Source organism: Mustela putorius, unplaced genomic scaffold (genome assembly GCF_011764305.1).
Source record: "Mustela putorius furo isolate JIRA1106 unplaced genomic scaffold, ASM1176430v1.1 tig00000997_pilon_pilon_pilon, whole genome shotgun sequence".
In the NCBI taxonomy this organism is placed as follows: Eukaryota; Metazoa; Chordata; class Mammalia; order Carnivora; family Mustelidae; genus Mustela; species Mustela putorius.
The window spans coordinates 1,186,056-1,207,643 of record NW_025421527.1 but is presented as its reverse complement, the minus strand read 5'-3'; the positions used below and the strand labels follow the sequence as shown (position 1 = coordinate 1,207,643).

Sequence of the window (21,588 nt, the reverse complement as noted above, 5' to 3'; positions counted from 1 at the left end):
CCGTTCTCAGGATACCCCCACCCCTCCACAGTGCCACTGGCCAGAAGTCTGCGAGCCCCTCCGTTACTCACCCCTGCTCTGGCCATATGGAGCACTGAGGGGAGGTGGGACTTACCAAGGCCAGGATGTCCCCAGGGCAGTCAGGCCAGGCAGCCGCTCCTGGCTTTGGCTTGAGGTAGGAGTCTGGCCCCCCTCACCCAGGGATCCCCAAGTCGCTCTTCGTGCCCTGGTGCATCTCACGAGAGCCATGCTCTTGGGGGAACGGGTCCTCACACTTAGGCCTGCCCTTCCCTCCTCTGGGACGAGGCCTCGGGGAGGGCAGATTCCAGGGCTGGGGCTGGAAGAAAATCCTGGCTGGGGGAAGCCTTCTAGACCAGTGCCTGATTTCCTGGGTTCTGTTCTTTCTTCCTGATTGAAACCCTATTCCCCTCGTGCTTCACGCCCAGGCGGCTTCTTGAGCGTGTGTACCATCTGGGCGGCAACACCGTGCCTGCCTGCCTTAGTTTACCCACAGACACTCAGTGGGCACCTCTTTGCGGAAGCTCCAGGGAGGGGACAGGGACACCTCGCATGCAGTCGCTGCCCTCCAGGAGCCCTCAGGGAGGCGAGCTGGGAAACAAAGCACGGAACGCTGTACCCCGCCAACCTGTGTTCCCTTCGTGTCTCTGTGCACCTGCTGCGTCCACACTTGGGGCTGTTGCCGTCAGCACGATAGCCGACATGCACAGTCTGCGTGTGTCCAGGCGTCTGGTTACAGCTCATCTCTGTCCCCATGGCAGGCTGCACACCTAAGCCAAACCGGTCGGAGTGGGTTGTGCTGAAATTTTTTGTTTGTGTCAATGGGACGTGGATGTGAGTCAGGGAGGGACAGGGATGGGTGGGGTGGGGAGAGGAGTGAGAGTGAGGGTCAAGCCCTGGGAGGCTGGGGAGGAGCTGGTCAAGGCGGGGGAAGGGCCGGGCTGGGGGCGGTCGGGTGCGTGGGTTGGGGTAGGAGTCAATCAGAGAGCTCCTTAATGAGTAACAGCCCTAGTCCAGTGAGATCAGAGAAGAGTCGGAGGCTTGGGGGGCGGGACGGGGGGAGACCCTCAGGCTTTGGGAGAGAGGAGAGTGGATTATAAATCAGAGTGTCCCCCCAGTGGGGACAAAAGGTCTGTGACCCATGTCTGTCTAGCTTTGTTTCTCCGTGTCATAGAAAGCCGGCTCTGATCTGCTCATTGCCTCGGTCTCTCCGGTTTGTAGAGAAAGGGTTTGGGCGTGCTGACGGACACTGTGGTGGAAGATTGCGGATGCGGGAACTGATGCTGTGGCCCAGGACCAAGGCTGTTTCAAGCTTTAAGCTTGCTTCTCCTCCTTCCGAGGATGCCCCCCACATGCAGAGATCCCATACAGAGAACAGGTTCCGGCAGCTTTTCCTCCCCTGGAAAACACGTTTGCCCCCTGGGGCTGGCGCATCACGGTGCCCATGTTAGGACAGTGGCATCCTGTTTTCCAAGAGATTTCATCTGAAGCTTCCGTCCGACACGTGCTGCGCTGTTTCTATCTCCCCAGGCTGCAGGCTCCGTGAAGCCTAGTCCCCGGCCCCATTCCTTCCCGGCAGCCACACTTCCTGGTTGCCTCCCAACTCCCTTGGAGCTCAGGGGGCTGGAGTTGCTTGTCCCTAAAGAGGTCTACAGCTGGAGTGACCCACCGGGGGCCGTGGCTCAGCAAAAGGCACATGTGGACCCCGTTCCTTCTGGGATGGGGTGCAGAATCCCCTCCACCCGGCTCTCACTCTACGGGCTCCCCAGGCACCGGCAAGTACATATGAACTCAGGGACGGGGGCCTGGAGTAAGAGAGAGATGCTTTGATTCTTTGACCCTGGGTCTCTGGATGGCCGGGCACTTTTAGAAGGCTCCAGAAATAGGTCATGGCGGGTCTAGGACAAGAGAGGGAGCCCTCATGGAAATCAGAGTCTTCCGGGCGGTGACAGCAGCGGCATAGCTGCGGCAGGAGATACAGCAGCAAGCAGTAGGCGCAAAGTCAGGCAGGGTCCTGGGAGCCTGGTGAGAGAACGGCTCCTAGTGAGGACCCCAAGCTGGGCTCCCCTGCGCTCTCCCGGTCTCCACCCCAACCACAGAAGGCGCCAGGCTCCTCCCGGGAAGCCCACCTGCTGGGAAACGGGGAGGCAGCCCCCAGGGGCCAGCCTGGCTCGGCTCGCAGAGCCCACACCGCCAGGGGCGCCTTCGGGAAGCTCCAGGCCTTTGGCGCTTCTCCCGCTCATCCAAACCCTCTTCCAAACGCTCGGCTTGGACGCAGCGGGTCTGCTGTCTCTGCCAACCAGACAGCCTGAGCCACTTCCTGGCCACCGGCCTGCGCTCCTGTCACTCCCGACTCAGCCGCCCCCGCCCCCGCCCCCGGGGGGGAAGCAAGCCTGCCCAGGCGCTACAATCCAGCCTCAACCTGGGACCAGGCAGTGCGGGTGGCAGGGCGGCTGAGGAGTCCAGGAGGCCCAAGGCTGTGGGGAGCCTGGAAGGGCTGGGAGCTACTCCAAGAGTGGGGAAGGCCCTGAGGGCAAAGGCGAGCGTTCCTGGCGGGGAGGCCTGAGAGGAGCAGGGCCAAGGCAGAGAGGACGGGAGGGTGAGGGCGACACCAGTGGGCTGGGGGAGGAACTGGGGACTCCCGAAATTTGAGGGCAGAATTTCTTTTGAAGTGTGTTGGCGCATCTTCCTTCTGCGTGGCTCGGAACGCCCGCCTGCCGGTCTCATGAACCCAAGGTCCGTCCTGTTCTCCCCTCCAAGACCCAGACCCCGGGAAGCAGGGACCCGTTCTCCTAGTCCCCAGACACCCCCAAGGCCTCACTCCCACTGCCCTTGGATACGGGGCCGCAACCCCGCCTGTTTGCAGCCCCGCAGACAGTGAGGCTGGGAGACGTCCAGGTCTGCGGCCGAAGCAGGGGCAGGCCTCTGACTCCCCTCCGAGCAACCCCCCGCACCCAAGAGGCACCACAGGCCTCACCTTGCAGACAGCCCTAGTCCCTGCCCTCCAGCATCACCCTGAAGCCTTTCTGAGACTATTTCACTTTCAATTCTAGAAGTGGCATTTAAAAAAAAAAAAAGGGAGGGCTAGGGAACAAGAAACAAAGAGTTCCTTCCTGTGATAGTTTGCAAGATCCAGAGGCACTGGTCCATGAGCCAGAAGGAAAGGGTCGAGGAGCAGAGACGGGTCTAACTCCCCCTGCCAGCTTGCTTCCCTCCTGGGCCCGGGCCTCCCTGCTCTAAGGTCTCTTGTGGGTCAGTCCTACTCCCTGGAAAGGGCCCGTACACTGTAGCTCACTCAGTCCTCGTCAGGAACCCATACCCTAAGACTGTGCCCGGGGACAGTCCACAGTCTACAACACAGCCAAAGGGGAGACGCCTGGCCACTCCTGGAAGGTTCCAAAGCAAAGTCAGACAGTTGGCTCTGTTAACCAGGACAGAGAGAGAGAGAGAGAGAAGGGCAGACTCAGAGAGAGAAACACAAAAGTAGAACTGGCAAGAGACAGATCTCGGGGCACAGGGATACAAGCAGACACCAAGAGAAAGAAAGGACTGGGGCAGACGGAGACAGACGCAGAGGAATGGTGAGGGTAATTCAAAGAGACAAAGAAGCTGAGACAAAGTCTGAAACGGACCTAGGAAGACTAAAGAGAAATTTCTGAATGCCTCCTCCCTCCTGCTTCCCTCTTCTGCTCTCAATTTCAACCGCTCCACATGGACCCAGTGGCATTTACCTATTCAGATTCGCCAAGTCCCTTAGCAATTCAGGTTTTTCCCCATTCTTAGCGCCCCTCCATCGTCCTCGAATCTCCTGATTGCCCCCACCCCCACCCCTCTGCACACCATGCCACCTTTCTCTCGACGAGCCCTCAGGACCTGGCCTCTTGTCATCTCTTTTCCTAGCCATCCCTCTGTCCTTCTGTTCATCCCTGTCCTTATTCTGGCTGAACTAAGAGCAAAGAGCTAGAATTAGGGCCAACAAGGCATGGGGCCAGGCAGTCCACTGGCCAGAATGAGCTGGGGAAAAACACAGAAAGTCAGAGGACAAGGGAGAAAGGGGCGGTTGGGGGGAACGACACAGGCAGAAGGGTTGGAGTCTGGAGAGCATCACCCTGAACGGTGCTGAGAACCGGACACGGCTCCAGGGTCAGGGCGAAGTTCAGGGAACTAGAAAACAGAGTCGGAGTTCTGTGAAGGACTGAAGCGAGCAGGTGATGAGCTGGGGCTGGGACCGACGACGTCGGGGCCTGGGAAGCTGGGCTGTAGGCCCCGTCGCTCACCAGAAACAGCCACCTGAGGCCCAACTCAGAGGACCCTGTCGGGACGGGGAGACCGTGAGGACGATCTGCTGCCAGCCCCCTCTCCTGCGCAGAGGCTGTCCTTGTCCCTGGCCCTAGCAGGGGAAGCAGGGCCAGAGAAGGAGGGGCCCTTCTGTTCTCACACAGTCCCCTTTCAGATCTCCCCTTCACTTTATCCGAATGCTGCTTCCTTCCTGGAGCGCGGACAGAGCCAACGCGGACCGCTCCAGATGCTGCTCCGGGTGTGAAGTAGACGTCCGGCAAAGGCAGCCCGACTTTTCTTTTTTTGTCTTGTTCTTCCCTCTCTCACTTTCCCCTGGGTTCTTTTCCGCCTCCTCCAAGATACGGGCTTGACTCCGACCAGCCGGAGGAGGCAGGGGAGGGGAGTGACGGGCAGCTCATCTCCTGGGTCTCTGTCATGGAAAAAAGGCCTCTAAGACACTAGATGGACTGGGAGTGGGGGTGGGGGGCAGCCAAAGAGTGTGTGAGGTTCAGGTTCTACGTGCAAGCCAAGTGCTAAGGGCTGAGGCCGCAGAGTCAGAGTGGAAGCCCGGAGGAGGAACAGCAGCTGTGAGGGAGAAGCTGGAAAGGCCCCTGGGGTGGGGAGTTCCCTGTTCTACTCAGTAGAGGCAGAAAATGAGTCTGTGCCCGGGCATCTGGCTGGGTCGGTCAGTGGAGCAGTAACTGTTGATCTTGGGGTTGTGGGTTTGAGCCCCAGGTTGGGTACAGAGGTTACTTAAAAAAAATAAAAGCTTTGCGGGGAAAAAGGGAAGGAAATGAGCCTGGCAACATGGGCATATAGGCCACCAAGGGCCACCCCCCAGGCAACTCGTTGCCTAAATCCTAGGAGCATGACAGATTTCAGATGGGCTGTTAGGAGGGTGGCTGACTCTCAGATTTCAGTCAGGGACATTATAAGTTGGGGGTCTGGGAGGCACCTGGGTGGCTTTGTGCGTCTGACTCCTGGTTTTGGCTCAGGTCATGATCCGGAGGTCCTGAGAGGGAGGCCTGTGTCAGGCTCTGCCTCTGCCCTCAGTTCCGACCGCCTCTCTCCCTTGCCCTCTGCCCCTTGCTCACTCGTGCTCTCTCTCTCTCTCTCAAATAATAAATAAAACTTAAAAAAAAAAAAAGTTGGTGATTTTTTTAGAGATTTTGTTCCCATGATCTGGGAAAACTGAGGACCCTCTCTGTTAGACCCCGCAGACCCCGGGAAATCTGGAAATGAACGGGGAGTGACTTTCAAAGCTCTTATGGGGTCTCGGCTTCAGGGACAGGTGGGAAACAGGTACTGTGACCTTCCGGTCTCTGTCCCTTCCTGCCCATACTCTGTCCATGCTGTTTTCTCCGAGGGCCAGAAGCTAGGGTCAGAGGCCTGTGCCATCAGACCCCCGAATTCCACGTCCGCCGCACTGCAGCCCGGGCAACTCGATGCGTCCATCCTGGGGCATGATGGGGAATGAACTGATGCACAGAAACCAAAGGTAGAAGCAGCAGCCAGCCTCCCATCGGCAGCCCGGCGCTGGGGACACGCGTTCGGCTTCTGCCCCACACTGCTTCTGCGGAGGAGAAACCTGTCTGCCGCCAGATTTAGTCGGCTCGGCTCTGGGCCTCTCCGATCCTCACTGGGTCCTCCCGGAGGGACAGAGCTGGGAAGAGGCTCGGGGACCGGCTGGAATTAGAGGGAGACGCCGGGGAGGGGCGCCGGCCCTTCATCTCCAGTTCCAGATGCCACCGCACCTCAGTCTCCTGGCGCTGCGTGGGCCTAAGCGGAGATCGGGAAAGATTCTCCCCAGGGTTAGGAGTGAGTTCTCCGAGGCGGGCGCATCCTCCCTCACCCGCCCGCCAACCCCGCGCACGCGACGTCGCGCCCCGAGAGGCGGGCTCCGGCGCCCCCTAGCGGCCAGAGCGGAGCGGCTGCTCCCGCAGCGGCGCGGGCAGGGACCGGCTTCCGAGAGACCCCGCGACACGCAGCCCACAGCACGGTGACAGTGAGAACGCGGAGGCGGCCTAGAGAGACTCACCCTGAGAGTGGGGCGCACGGCCGGGACCAGAACCCAAGTCTCCTGACTCCCAGGCCAGCGCCCGGCCGTCCGCGGCCTCGCCCTCGCCCTCCTCCCTGGGGAGCGCAGGTGCGGTTAGAAGCCGGTGTCGCTCTCGCCCCTGCAGAGCCCCGCCTGCACCTCAGATCAGCTCGCAGCTCTGATAACGCAGCAGTCCCGCGGGGGGGCGGGGGACCCGGCCGCGATCGGACCGCCGGCGGCTGACAGTCTTCCAGGATTGTCCCGGACCTCGCCCAGAGGCCGGCGCCGCCGGCGGCTGACAGTCTTCCAGGATTGTCCCGGACCTCGCCCAGAGGCCGGCGCCCTCCCGCAGCGACCCGGGTCTCCGGTCTCCACGGTAACCCGTGCTTTGCGACCTTCACTTTGCAGCGGTCGCGCTGCCGGTGCGGCGGCGGTTGCTGGGCGACCAGGGGGCGGCGGGGAGCCAGGGACCCCGGCGTCCCGGGGTGGGGGGTGGGGTGGGGGGGCGCATGGCGCTGGAGGGGTCCCCGGGGGGTGCGGGCTGGACCTGGCGGCCGGTGGCTCGGGACGCGCTGCTGGCGAGAGCCTTCCACTCGTGCACTGAGCTGCAGGGCCGCTTCTACCTGGTGGGGGGCCTCCCGGGCGGGGGGGCGACAGAGCCGAGCGGCGACACGGTGGTCTTCGACCCGGCTGCGGGGCAGGCCGTGCAGCTGGGCGCCCGGGGCTGCCCGCGGCGCAGCCACCATGACGCGGCGCCCGTGGGCGGCCGCTGGCTCTGCGTGGTGGGGGGCTGGGACGGGGCGCGCCGCCTGGCCACGGTGGCCGCCCTGGACACGGAGCGCGGAGTGTGGGAGGCGTGGAGCGCGGCCCCCGGCAGCCGGCCCCCCGCCGGCCTCAGCAGCCACACCTGCACCCGCGTCTCGGACCGAGAGCTGCGGGTGGCGGGCCGGGAGGGCGGGACCCGCACTCAGCGCCGCTACGGAAGCATCTACACGTTGAGGCTGGACCCCAGCGCCCGCACCTACTGGTACGCCCCCCCCCCCAAACCCTGCCCCCAACGTGTCACCCGCCCTGCATCTCTGCTCTAGAAAAGCGAAGGCTCGGCGGGAGCGCGCACGCTCTCCGCATCCTGACCTCCCTCCCCCCGCAGCCACCCTGACGGGGAGAGCGGAGCGCGCTCCCTGCGGGTGTCCCCTCCTGTCCTCTGCCCACAGCTGCGTCCCGGCCTCCTTCCCGCGCTTGCCACCAGAGAGGCCAAGGGAACAGGCAGGACAGCCCTCCTCTCTTCCGGACAACCCAACTCAGGCCCGAACTTCTGCACACCCCCAGCTATAAGGAAGAGGGCTGCCACACAGCCTCCCGCTCGGGTCACTGCGCCGCCCTGCTCCCGACCTCGGGGCACCCCCCTGCTCACCAGCTGCTTCTCTTTGGGGGCTGCAACTCCGCGGAACCAGAAGTAGCAGGGCACTGGGGTCAGGGGAAAATTAAGGTAGTATCTGCTCACATGTTGCTGAGGGTGGAGGGGGCTGAAATGGCGAGGCCCAAATCCTTCCAGCCAACCCCTTCTTTCTCCCCGAAGGAGGAACCACCTGCAGCGCCCCGTTTGATGGAACAGCTTGCCAGGCTTGTGAGCACCGGGCAGGGCTCCGGGCAGGGGCCCCGGGGCCTGCGGCATCACTCATGCTCTGTGGTGGGGCCCTTCGCTGTGCTCTTTGGTGGAGAAACTCTGACCAGGGCCAGAGACACCATCTGCAATGACCTCTACGTCTATGACACCCGTGAGGGGCGCTGGTGGAGGGGGCAGAAGGTGGGGAGGTGGGAGCCCGGGAGAACCTGCAGGCGTGGAAAGGATGGGTGGGGTAGGGCAAGATAAAGGAATACACAGCGTATTAAACTGTGAGGAGGCCCACAATCAAGTGAGGAGGGAAAAAATGGGCAAACCTTCCGTCTTGTGAGGAACAGAAGCCCCACGGTGCCAAAATGCTGCGACCTCAATGAGCACTTTCTTACCCACCAGGCAAGTCCCCTTCTCTGTGGTTCCACTTCCCCAGTGCAGACCACGGGCTGAAACGTGTGGGCCATCGGACCTGCCTTTGGAACGATCAGCTTTACCTGGTTGGGGGTTTTGGTGAGGACGGGAGGACACCGAGGCCACAGGTTTGCGTCCTGGACCTATTTATCTAAAGAGCAGTGCCAAGACACAAGCCTCTGCTTTGTGGCAAACTCATAAAGCATCATCCCCAGAGCTATCTGCCTCACTTCAAATGCTTATTAAAATTTCAACCTGAGAGTCAACATTTGTCTGTGAGTCTTTTTGTGGGAAGGGCAGTCAACAAGCAGCCACATCTTTATTTGCAAGGGAAAGGATAAAATATGGGACCTCCTCTCGTTTGTGAGCCCGATGGACCCAAACTCCCCAAGTCCTAGGCTTGCCATGCCTCATGCAAATCCCACCCCTAACACTGGGAGAAAGCTTCAGGCTAGAGCTGAGCATTCTGACCAAAACATTTAATTAACAAAAAAATATTACAATAGCAGAGAAAATAATAATAATAACAATAAAGAGAAATTAGGAGAAGTGGGAGTCAGGGTAGAAAAAAATGCAAAGGCCTTGGTCCCTAGGAGACCAACACTCCCGCTGAGCTGGACTTCGCTCCGGCCCCTTCCGAGCTCTCCTTGGCTGGCGGCTTCTCATCTTCCCCCACCAGACGAATGTTGTGCTTTTCCCGGAATTCATTTAATTCTCTTCCCTTTGCCTGAAGCTGCTGTGTGAGTGCCTCAATGATCTTCTGTATCTAGAGGGCAAGCGACAGGGATTACAGAACAGGATTTTAGCACTCCCTGCCCCTGGCTGGGATGGCTGGCAGTGGCTGGGGACTGACTGGAAGGGTGATACCTTGGGCCTCACCCAATATTGACAGCAGAGCCCAGACCCTGGAAGTCTGCCTCTCTCAAAAAATCAAAACTGATTTATAGACTTTAATGTACATAAGAACCACCTGGGCTGTGGCTGTTTTTAAAACGCCACTCCATGGGGTACCTGGCTGGCTCGTTGGTAAAGCATATGACTCCTGATCTCAGGCTTGTGGGTTCAAGCCCCACGCTGGGCACAGAGATTACTTTAAAAAAAAAAAAAAAAAGCCACTCCACAGGCCCCACCTCTAATTGTCCTGAATCAGTGGGTCCAAAAATGGTATAAAAATATCATTTTTTAAGAAAGATTTTAATTTATTTATTTGAGAGAGGAGAGAGCATGAGAAGCGAGAAAGTCAGAGGGAGAAGCAGACGCCCCGTGGAGATGGGAGCCGGATGCATAACTCCATCCTAGGACTCCAGAATCATGACCTGAGTCGAAGGCAGTTGCTTAACCAACTGAGCCACCTGGGTGCCCCAGGAAGCTGCACTTATTTTTTTATTTTTATTTTTTTAAAGATTTTATTTATTTATTTGACAGAGATCACAAGTAGGCAGAGTGTCAGGCAGAGAGGGGGTGGGGAAGCAGGCTTCCTGATCCCCAAAGAGGCCGATGCAGGGCTCGATCTGAGGACTCTGGGACCATGACCTGAGCTGAAGGCAGAGGCTTTAACCCACTGAGCCAGGCGCCCCAGGAAGCAGCATTTTAGATGGTCGTCCAGAGGACCCGGATGCAGGCATCCACGGACTACACTGGGAGAAACACGGCTCTTGCCGCCTCCTCTCCCCCAGCTCAGCCAGGTCCCAGGGCGCAGGGCAAGAGGCTGGCAGCGCGCACTACTGCCGTCTGAGTCTAGACTTAGAGCATCCTAACAAGCACAGGCCGACAGGCTGCTTACACGGTCTTTAACGGGGGCTCCTACCTGCTCGCCTGCACCCGGCTCCCCTCCGCTCCCCTCCACGCCCCTCGGGCGGCTCCGCTCACCTGCTCCTTGTTGTTCTCCAGGGCCGGCAGCACCTCTTTGACCGTCCGCTCCACCAGCACGCCTCCCACCATGCGGTAGCACTTGCGGGCCTCATCCACCTCCTTCAGGGTGTCGATCACCAAGCTGCGGGGTGGGTGGGTGGGGGGAGCGGGCGGCTCTGAGCAGTTGGCCCACCCCGCGGCGACCGCCCGGCCCACTCTCCCGTCGCTGGCTGCTCCCCCACCTCCTCACCTGTGCTCGTTCAACTCCATCTCCAGCTCGGCGGCTTTGGACGCCAGCCCCCGCTGCTCCTGCCGAAGGCGGTTGAAGCCAGCGATCACCTTAGAAGAGGAGAAAGCGAAGTGAGAGAGGAGACGGCGGACATGGCAGAGGCTCCAGCAAAACACAGAAGGGAAGCTCTGGACACTACCTCAGAAAAGGGGTAGAATCCAAGTCTGTGATTCCTGCCGTTAATCTGTCCGAATTCCACTCTCAACGCTTCCGGAGAGCCCACTGCGACTGGGAGCTTGCCCGCCCCTCCTGCAGCTTCCAGGTGGTGAGGGACAGACGCAGGTGCTACAGATGGGGGGGTGCGGGGAGGAGAGCTCCCCCAGGAGCTCGGACTTGCAGGGAAAGAAGGCTGTGACCTAAGGCTCCGTAGTGAGGAACTCTCGTCGTAACCCTCGTTCGGGTCCGCCCAGGGCAACTGCCCTTCCTGAGCTCAGGGGCTGCTTGTGGGGCTACTAGTCACAGGACCCACGCTCCCTGGCCACGGGGGTGGCGACCTATCCTATACCAGAGCTTCTGTTCAGGAACTGATGGGGGAGAGACAAACAGGTTGGGAAGACAGCAGGCGCGAAGACAACTGTCGCGCACAGATGATCCTCGGTTCCTCTTCCTGAAATCCCCAAAGCTGCCCTAGTTCTTGAACTCGGTGTGACCCAGTTCTTGAACCTCTCCTTTCATTGTGTTCAATTCTCTGAAAGACCCACTAGCCTTCCGAAATACTGCTTAAAAAGAAACCCAAAAAGTTGGCCAGAGTCTGTTTCTGTAGCCTAGAAACCCTCACTAACACAGGCTCTTGGAGACGCACTGCCCTCCCTGAAGCCTACAGGATGAGAAACGGGGAGAAAGGGGGGCAGGGGAGGCGCAGGAAGTCGCGTATGTAAAAGCCAGAGGAATAATCACCGCCAGTTTCTTGCTCCCCAGAAAGGGAGCAGGGAATTAAAACGGCGTGGAAACCTGACCGGGCACCACGATCACCATCCCTGTGACTCTCAGTACAGGGCTCGGAGGACGGTTTGGCGAGAATATCACAGGAAGGGCAGAAAATGTAACGAGGGCAGAAAATTACAGGGGTGGGTGGGAGGGGAGCCGAAAAGAGAAGGAAAACCTGGGGCCCGGAGACAAAAGGCCAGGTTTCGGGGTCTGTCTCTGCCACGTACCAGCTCCATGGCCTCAGATACTCTATCTTCCGGCTCTCAACCCTGGCTACTCGTCAGCATCCCCAGGGGAGTGAAAGTGTAGAAAAGTGGCGCCTCTGGACATTTACACAATCACTGGGTGAGGCCCAGGCTTCAGTTTTTCTTTCTTTTCTTTTCTTTCTTTCTTTCTTTTTTTTTTTTTAAAGATTTTATTTACTTATTTTTAGAGAAAAAGAGAGAGAGAGTGCCACAAGCATGCAGGGGCGGGGCAGAGGGAAAGAGAGAATCCCCAGCTGACTGCACTGAGCCCGGAGCCTGGGGCTCCATCCCATGATCCTGAGATCCTGACCTGAGCCGAAATCAAGAGTGTGAGAAGTGGGACACTACCCTGCCCCAGACCTCGGTATTTGTCAAAGCCCTCCCACATAACCGTAACGTGCACCCAGAACTGAGAACCGCGGCTTGCCCACTCTGAGCCTTAGTTCCTACATGTGAAACGCACACGGGACCTACTCTATTGAGCTCGAGTATGAAAGGACTCTGTACGCAGTAAAGTACATTCGCTACTATCACGGCCCTCTCTCCAAACCCCCACCGCCCCGCTCCAGCCCCCGCCCTGGCTCCGCCGCCTGAACTGCTGCCGGAGCCTGCTCTCCTACTCACATCATGTCCAAGCTTACCACCACTAAGGACCAACCACCTGAACCTCACTAGGATCTTCTATCTCTAGCTCTCCCTGCAAGGCTCATCTACAGCTAGTAAGATCCTAATGGCCACCCCAACATCTTCTACTGCTCAAAAAGCCAAGGAACGGGTCTGACAAGGACCCTTGCCACTAGAGTGGTGAGCTGCCCCCAATCTGTCCATCTCCCTCCCCGCCGTCCACTCGTTCCAACAGATGCCTTGAAAATCTAAATCCTCTATAAGCCTCTCTCCCTTCGCCTCCACTGTCTATACCAAACTATTCCATTTATAGTTAGCTTTTTCTTCGCTGTCAATATTACAGATCAAAATAATTTTACCTATGAAAATTCCATAACTAAACCAGATTCTAGGTGCTCCCCTAGCGCCCCGATGACCCACTCTTCTGGACAAATGTTGTTAAATACACCAATGAAATCAGCTGAAGAGTCTAAGATTTCTGAGGCCTGAACTTCTTTTCCTTAATAATTAGTAAGAATTGGGGTGCCTGGGCAGCTCAGTGGGTTGAGCCTCTGCCTTGGGATTGGGTCATGATCCCAGGGTCCTGGGATCAAGCCCCAAATCGGGCTCTCTGCTTAGCAGGGAGCCTTCTTCCCCCTCTCTCTCTGCCTGCCTCTCTGCCTACTTGTGATTTCTGTCTGTCAAATAAATAAATAAAACCTTAAAAAAAAATTAGTAAGAACCTACTTCTCAACCACCAATTTAACATAACTAAAGGCAAAAGAGAGATTTTTTTTTTTTAATTCCAATTTTTCTTCAAACATTCTTGCTAATTAACAACCCCTATTTCCTCCTGGTCCAGTTTATGAGCCTGTAATCAAATGTCAAACTAGAATAAATCTATTTAAATGTATGAGTTATCCACAGTTACTATGGAAAATTCCAGCCATTGGTGCCCTTAAAGAAAATGAAATCTCTTAGCAGCTGACTGTAACCTAACTGGAAATTAGATGCCAAATAAACTGGTATTAATGTGCCATCTCTGGGCTCTGCCCCATAATGAAGACAGAGGCTGTGATGCAGCCCCACATTCTTCCTGTTAAAATACAACTTTTCTTTTTTTTTTAAGATTTTATTTATTTATTTGACAGAGAGAGAGAGATCACAAGTAGGCAGAGTGTAAGGGGGAAGCAAGCTCACTGCCGAGCCGAGAGCCTGATGTGGGGCTCCATCCCAGGACCCTGAGATCATGACCTGAGCCGAAGGCAGAGGCTTAACCCACTGAGCCACCCAGGCGCCCCCAAATACAACTTTTCTAATGATCTTCTCCCCTAGGGCTAGAATTAAATTTCCTTCTCTTTCCCTTATTTCTGTTCTCCTGAAGTTGTCTGCTATAATGAGGGATGGCCAGGTTACTGCTGACTCTCTCCGCCCTACTAAACTCATCATCTTACATTTGTAAACCTCCCTACTGAGAAAGAATCCAATTAAATTAAAATACCAGCTGTTTATTCTATTCAAAAGTAACTTCAATCCTGGTAACTACGCAGAGCTCTTCACATTCTCCTAACTGGAATGTACAAGCACTCCTTTTTATCCCCCGCTTTACTGAGATGTAACCGCCACATGACAGTGTGTGAGTCTAAGGCACACGAGATTATGATTTGTGTACATACCGTGAAATGATTACCAAAATAGAATTAGTCAACACATCCCGTATGTTAACCCCTTCCATGTGCTCACATATAAATGCGCATCATGTCTGGACGGTTCAGTCAGTTCAATGTCTGCCTCTTGATTTGGGCCTAGGGTCATAAGGGTCACAAGATGGAGCCCCACGTCAGGTTCTGTGCTGAGCGTGGAGCCTGCTTAGGGTTCTCTCTCCCACTCGCCCTGCCCCTCTTCCTCACTCGAGTGTATGTGGGACCCGCTCTCTAAAAATATATAATAATAACAATAATAATAATAATAAAAGCATATTAGGGCACCTGGGTGGCTCAGGAGGTTAAGTGTCTGCCTTCAGCTCAGGTCATAATCCCAGGGTCTTGGGATCGAGTCCTGCTTCGAGCCCCACATAGGGCGCTCTGCTTAGCGGGGAGCCTGCTCCTCTCTCTACACCTACTTGTGTTCTCTCATTCTCTGTCAAATAAATAAAATCTTAAAAAAAAAAAAATAAAAATATCAATCTCCCTGCTCAGCAAGGAGTCTGCTTCTCCCTCTGACCCTTCCCCTCTCATGCTCTCTCTCAAATATAAATATAATCTTTTAAAAATAAAGAAGAAAAAAAACCTAAAAATAAAATAAAACATATCAATTCCTTAAATTTTTGTTTAAAGATTTTATTTACTTATTTGAGAGAGAGAAAGTGAGAGACAGCATAAGTAGAGGTGGAGGGCTGAGGGAGAGAAGCAGACTCCCCGCTGAGCAGGGAGCCCGACACGGGACTTGATCCCAGGATCCTGGGATCACAACCTCAGCCAAAGGCAGATGCTTAACCACCTGAGCCACCCAGGCTCCCCCCCCTAAATTTTTCTGGTAGAAAATTTTTCCAATTCTCTTGTGTTCCTAATTTTCAACCATGCAGCCTGCCTTCAAAATAAGCTTTACTGTTAACCATTTTTGAAATTTTAAATATGCAAATACAACCTCTTTTTAAATACCTATTTTTTCCACAGTCCTACAGTAATATACCTTCCTCCCACAGTTTGTAAGTAAAAGAGCACCACTATCTGCCAAGCACTCTGCTCCTCTTTATCTCACTTAATTCTAAAATAAAAACACATTATAAGACATGTACTTCACTTTACAGATCAGCAGACCGAGGCTGGTGGGGTGTGGGTAAGAAAATAACACAGGGAGCCAGTACTTCCACCCAGGTTTGTTGAACTCTAAGAATCCATTTTCTACTGATGTATTTCTACCAGCTTGTCATATTATCACCTCTCATTAAGGTCAAACTGGGTGAGGGAAGGGGGGCGGCAGGCACTGGCCAGCTCAGTCAGCAAAGCCTAAGACTCTTGATCTCAGGGTTGTGAGTTCCAGTCCCATTCTGGATGTAGAGATTAGTGAAAAAAGAAAATCTCAAAAAAATACATCAAGGGCGCCTGGATGGCTCAGTGGGTTAAGCAGTTGACTTCAGCTCAGGTCATGACCCAGCAGGCGCCATGCTCAGTGGGGGGTCTGTTTCCCCCACTCCCTTTGCCCTACCCCTGCTCATGCTTTCTCTCTCTCTCTCTAATAAATAAATAAATAAATAAAATCTTAAAAAAAAAAAAAAAGTCAAACTATTTTCGTTTGATTTAAATGTTCCCTTTTCTCTCTCTCTTTTTAATTTAATCAATACCATATAGTGTTGGTAACTTCAGGAAAAATCTGTAATCATTAGCTTTACCTCCAAAATGTCCTTTGGTCTGCTTACCTACATGATGTTTACTCTTATAGGGTTCAGTGAAGAACAGAACAATAGGTCAAGAATTATGACTAGATTCACATGGAAAAGCATTTTCTGGGGTGTCACTCACTAAATATCCTCTTTTCAGTTCAGTGCCCCCTTTCCTGACATACTCAACTATGAAGAAAATGTCTTTGACCAGAGGCTCCTGGGTGGCTCAGTTCAGAGTCTCCCTTTGGCTCAGGACATGATCTTGGAGTCCTGGGATCAAGCCCCACGTCCTCAGGCTCCCAGATCAGCTGGGAGTCTGCCTGTCCCTCTAGCTCTGTATATGCTTGTGTGTACCCACACACACACTCTCTCTCTAATAAAGAAATAAAATAAAATCTTTTTTTAAAAAAGAAAACATCCTTGACCTTAATACTCCAACAAACAATGGTTCTCAGCCCTTCCCTTCATCTTCTTTTAGGATTATTCCGGACTCTCTGCCTCCTTTCCTCGCCTCCCATTCACTCCCAAGCCAACTCCCAAACTGCCTTCTCTCTATCACTGGCTATGAAACTATCGCTACTTAGTAAACTGTCCCCTCAAAAATCACAAATGGCCTCGTACCATGTTCAACAATTTTTTTCTCAATTTTCACTCTGCCTCTCTACTCTCTTTTTTAAAAGATTTTATTTATTCGACAGACAGAGATCACAAGTAGGCAGAGAGGCAGGCAGAGGCGGGGGTGGGGGCAGGCTCCTTGTCAAGCAGAGAACCCAATGCAGGGGCTCGATCCCAGGACCCTGAGATCATGATCTGAGCCGAAGGCAGAGGCTGGCCCTCTACTCTCTTCCTTTAAGGAGCAACACGGCAGGTGGAAATAGCCCAGACTTGGGTCCGACATGGGTTCATATCCTAGTTTTCCCTGTTGTTTGGCCAGTTACTGTTTGGCCAGTTACTAATTTTTCTCTTGGTTTCCTCATTTTTAAAATAGATCTCATATATGGATATACCATATATCCCGCATGGTATACCATAATGTTTCTTTTTTTTTTTTTAAAGATTTTTTTTATTTATTTTTTTGACAGAGAGAGAGATCACAAGCAGGCAGAGAGGCAGGCAGAGAGAGAGGAGGAAGCAGGCTCCTGCTGAGCAGAGAGCCCAATGTGGGGCTCGATTCCAGGACCCCGAGATCATGACCTGAGCCGAAGGCAGCGGCTTAACCACTGAGCCACCCAGGTGCCCCTACCATGATGTTTCTAAACATCAGCACTACTGATATTCTGGGCAGGAGAATAATTTCTTATGGGGGAGCTGTCCTGAGCAATGCAGGAGATTCAGCAAGCTCTCTGCTTCTACCCACTGAGAGCCAGAAGCAGTTCCTACTTGTGACAACAAAAAACGTCTCCAAGATTACCACATTTCTCCAGGTGCAAAGTCAAAGCTGAAAACCACTGCCTCAGGATAACAAGGAGAACTAAACTGAGGGAACATGTCCAGTGCACAATACAAGGAAGGTTCTCCTCTCTCTTTTATTTATTTATTTATTTATTTATAAAAAGATTTTATTTATTTATTTGACAGACAGAGATTACAAGTAGGCAGAGAGAGTGAGAGAGAGAGAGGAGGAAGCAAGCTCCCTGCTGAGCAGAGAGCCCGACATGGGATCTCGGGATCAGGACCCTGGGATCATGACCTGAGCCAAAGGTAGGGGCTTTAACCCACTGAGCCACCCAGGCACCCCCTCTTCTCTCTTTTAGCTTCTAGGGCCCTTCAGTTCTTTTGATCTCCTACCTCTCTTAATACTCCTTCCTGGGACGCCTGGGTGGCTCAGTTGGTTGAGCTGCTGCCTTCAGCTCAGGTCGTAATCCCAGGCTTCTGGGATAGAGTCCCGTATCTGGTTCCTAGCTCGGCGGGTTGCCTGCTTCTCTCTCGGCCTTTGCCTGCCATTCTGCCTGCTTGTGTGCACGCACTGTCTCTATGATAAATAAATAAAATCTTAAAAAAACAAAAACAAAAAAACCACTCCCTTCCTCTTTCTGAAGTTCTTCCTCTCATCCCCATCATGGAGACAGGATCTAAGATTCTTTTCATACTACTTTCTTTATGACCTAGACCATTTCAATTGGTATCTTAGCTACTTCTATAGCTTCAACAATTGCCTTTATTCTACTGCCTGCAAACCCAGGCCTTCTCAGAAATTCTAGACCCATAGTTAAATGTTAGAAGAAGGAGCCCTGAAGTCGGTCAGAAATGGCTTCACAATCTAACCATGAGCAAGTTATCTCTTATTCAAACCTGTTTCTTCACCAGTAACATGAAGACAGGGGCGCCTGGGGGACTCAGTGGGTTAAACCTCTGCTTTTCGGCTCAGGTCATGGTCTCAGGGTCCTGGGATGGAGCCCCGAACCGGGCTCTCTGCTCAGCAGAGAGCCAGCTCCCTCCCGCCACCCCACCTGCCTCTCTGCCTACTTGTGATCTCTCTCTTTCAAATAAATAAGTAAAAATCTAAAACAAACAAAAACATAAAGGAGGGGGAGAAACCTCCTTTGGAGTGTATCAAAGGATATATTCCATAAAGGTAATAGTAGTTAATTTTGGATACGAGAATCATGGGCAATTTATTTCTTATTTTGTACTTTTTCCTGTGTTCTCTACATTTCCACAAAGAACATATCTTATTTTATGTAACAGAAAAATAACAACAGTATACCAGACATCCTTCTGTGACCCCCTCACCGCTTACATTAAAAAGTTCCAAATTCTGGGGCGCCTGGGTGGCTCAGTGGGTTAAGCCTCTGCCTTCGGCTCAGGTCATGATCTCAGGGTCCTGGGATCGAGTCCCACATCGGGCTCTCTGCTCAGCAGGAGCCTGCTTCCTCCTCTCTCTCTGCCTGCCTCTCTGCCTACTTGTGATCTCTCTCTGTCAAATAAATAAAATCTTTAAAACAAACAAAAAAAAGTTCCAAATTCTTTGTCATGCAAAGATTCAGCTTGCTTTAAGGACATCTTTCTTATACCTCATGATTTAGCTAAACTAACCAGTCCCTGTACTTTGCATCAGCCTGTGCTTTCCCTAGCTCTCCTCTTATCCTATTCCCTAATATCCTATTTCCATTACCACCTGCTCAAATCTATCCAATCCTTCAGGCTTAGCTCAAACATCTCTAAAAGGATCATATATAAATGGGAAAGTATGTCTGTCTGATTCTCAAATCACTCCCTCAATTGAAAGCCCTACTCTTCCAGTTACTGACTCTGGGTAAGTTAAAGTGTCTGAAATGCAAATGTCCTTATCTAGAAAGGGAGGGCAATATAACCTACTCCAAGTAGCAGCAATTAAATAACAGATCAAAAAGCAAGTAAAGCACAGAGTACAGCGCCACTTCCTTCCACCTTGTTTACAAGGGACACGTGCAGCTCACATTTGCAGGAGTGATAAATGTGTGTGTGTGTGTGTGTGTATTTTTTTAAGAAGTCATCTCTAGGCCCAACATGGGGCTTGAACTCACCACCCTATGATCGAGAATCACATGCACTACCTACTGAGCCAGCCAGACACCCCAATAAATCTTTTATCTTTTACCCAGTGTTCTCTCTGGAACACAAAGGCCATAGAACATTAAGCAAAACAGCCTCAGAACTCAATTATCACAACTGCTCAATTTCTTTTGAGGGCTTCCTTTCTCCATAACCCTTAAATATTAGTCCCACCCTTCTTCTGCTTCTTTTTTCACTTTCTGTACAAAGCCTAGATGATTTTGCCCATAACCATGACTTTGTCTACCATCCATAAGCTTAAAATTCTCTAATCTGTATCTCAGACTCAGATTTCTGTAACTCAAGATTTATAAGTCAGGGGTGCCTGGGTGGCTCAGTGGGTTAAGCCTCTGCCTTCGGCTCAGGTCATGATCTCAGGATTCTGGGATCAAGCCCCGAATCCGGATCTCTTCTCAGCAGGGAGCCTGCTTCCCCCCCACCCTGTCTGCCTGCCTCTCTTGTGCTTCTCTCTGTCAAATAAATAAATAAAATCTTAAAAAAAAAAAAAAACCCCAAACTCAAAACCCCAAACTAAACTTACTTCCCCACCCCCACCCCGACATTTCCTATCCGCCTACATTCCCTATGACACCCGCATCCATCAAAGACAGAAATCTGAGAAACGTCCTAGATTCCTATCCCTTTTTCTTCACATTGAAGGTCTGCATTCCATCCTATATTTTAAGTCTGTCTACCTGCACCCTAAACACGCCCGGCAGGTTCATGCCTCAGTGATTTTAAGTACATGAGTCCCTCTACCCAGGAAATTCTCTACTTCCTTCTTTGCTTGACTAACTTCTCTCATCCTTTAGAATTGAATTGAAGGATTATCTCTTCCAGAAAAACAAACACACTCTATTCCAGTCACCGTGCAAAAACACTTTGCATGCATTTCTTGTCTAATAATCCAAACAGTGATGAGATATGCACCATTATATTTTTACAGGAGGGCAAGGTGAGAGAAGTAACTCATGGAAGGTCATCTACACATAATAAATAGTAGATATCTGATTCAAACACAGATCTGCCAAACCTCAGAGCACTTCTTACGCTCTTAGCCACCCCACTATACCACAGCTCCCGTTTCCCACCCACTCCTCAAATCCCATAACCTCCTACTTAGTTAGACAGTCCCTTTTCTAGCTGGCATAAAGAGGGGCCTGTGCAGAATATTGTACATCTCTGCTGTTTGGTTTCTCTTTTCTCAAATGAGTCTGTGAGCGATCCTGAAAACAAGGCCTACTTCATGTATCTGCTTCCCTGTACCAAGCAGAGGGCCTAGCACATAGTAGAGCCTCAGAAAATATTAGGTTCCTTCTCCCTTCCCTTCCACCACAACTCCCCACCCCGGAGGGTAGAAACTATCCTTTCACTCCTTCACAAAATCCCACAGCACTTTGTACCTGTTAGGACACTCATCCTCTGCCCCATGTTAGCATTTGTACGTCTTATTTTACGATGAGCTCCTTGACTGCATGTGGCAATTCGAAAAATCTTTATGTAGATGGCTTTGCCTGTAGTCACTGCTCAACAAATGACTGCTAAGTGAGCCTGTAATTAAAAGAGCCGTTCCGTTTTCCTTTCTATCATGTAGATTTCTTCCCACCTCTAGTCAACACTAGCCCCACCACTGGCAAACCATGGCTCCCACGCCACAAAAGGCTTTCTGAGTTATTTATCAAACGTCTCCCGATGCTAGACACTGGGGGAAATGCAAACTCGGGTTAGAAAAGGGTTTCTGGTCGCTAAAGAAATTCAATCTAATAATGACTTGCGAGTCAAAATAGTATGGAACGCTACACTGTTCAAGTATGTGCGTCACGTGGCTCTGCAGAGCGAGGGCGACTGTCGACGTGGTTTCAGGGTCACGTAACAGACCGCACAACCAGCCCGTCGACGAGTCCCCCGGGGTTCGTTACGAGCTGCCTGGCCCAGCCTATCCGGCTTGAGGGTGCGGGGAAGTGGGGAAAGCGACGACCCATCTCCCCTCACCACTGTGCAACCTCCCACACCCCGCATCTCCGGGCTCTGGGCCTCCCGCCGGCGCACCCAACACCCCAAGGGAGGCGTGGCCTTCACCTACCAACCCTCGGGCTCTCTCCCGGGGGGCTCGGCCGGCTCCTCCAAGGAGGAGGCCCCTCATTAGGCGGCCTCGCAAAGGTGGGGCCGGGGCGAGGCCTGCACCAGCCACAGGCTCCCCCCTCTCCCCGCATCGACTCCGGAGCCGGCTCGCTTTTCCTCCTTCGCGTTCTCCGCTCCTCACCTGCTCTGCCGACACCGCCCCTTTGCCCGCGCCGCTACCGCTGCTCTTGCCGGTGCGACCGCTGCTCTCCGCCATCTTCGTCGCCTGCTGGGCTTCCGGCGTGCGCGGCCCCGCCCCGCCGTGCGTCACAT

General features: G+C 53.3%; 2 protein-coding genes across 4 annotated transcripts; one reads left to right on the top strand and one right to left on the bottom strand.

The window, feature by feature from the left end:
* Positions 1–6,819: 6,819 nt before the first annotated feature.
* KLHDC9 (kelch domain containing 9) lies at positions 6,820–8,629 on the top strand. 3 transcript variants are annotated; one of them, XM_004775970.2, is made up of 4 exons: positions 6,820–7,361; positions 7,664–7,823; positions 7,914–8,112; positions 8,352–8,629. In XM_004775970.2, exons 1-4 carry the CDS (start codon positions 6,844–6,846, stop codon positions 8,516–8,518), a joined length of 1,044 nt encoding a protein of 347 aa, XP_004776027.2. In that variant the 5' UTR covers positions 6,820–6,843; the 3' UTR covers positions 8,519–8,629. The 3 variants fall into 3 exon arrangements, with proteins under 3 accessions (XP_004776027.2, XP_044942507.1, XP_044942508.1); XM_045086572.1 differs by having other exon boundaries at positions 7,640–7,823; XM_045086573.1 differs by having other exon boundaries at positions 7,640–7,823; positions 7,914–8,141.
* A 198-nt stretch (positions 8,630–8,827) lies between these two features.
* Positions 8,828–21,587, bottom strand: PFDN2 (prefoldin subunit 2). Its single transcript, XM_004775906.3, has 4 exons — positions 21,458–21,587; positions 10,465–10,553; positions 10,233–10,356; positions 8,828–9,129 (listed from the first exon to the last, which is right to left on the bottom strand). The coding sequence occupies exons 1-4, from the start codon at positions 21,530–21,532 to the stop codon at positions 8,953–8,955; spliced, it is 465 nt and encodes a 154-aa protein (XP_004775963.1). The 5' UTR covers positions 21,533–21,587; the 3' UTR covers positions 8,828–8,952.
* Between the last annotated feature and the right edge of the window lies 1 nt (position 21,588).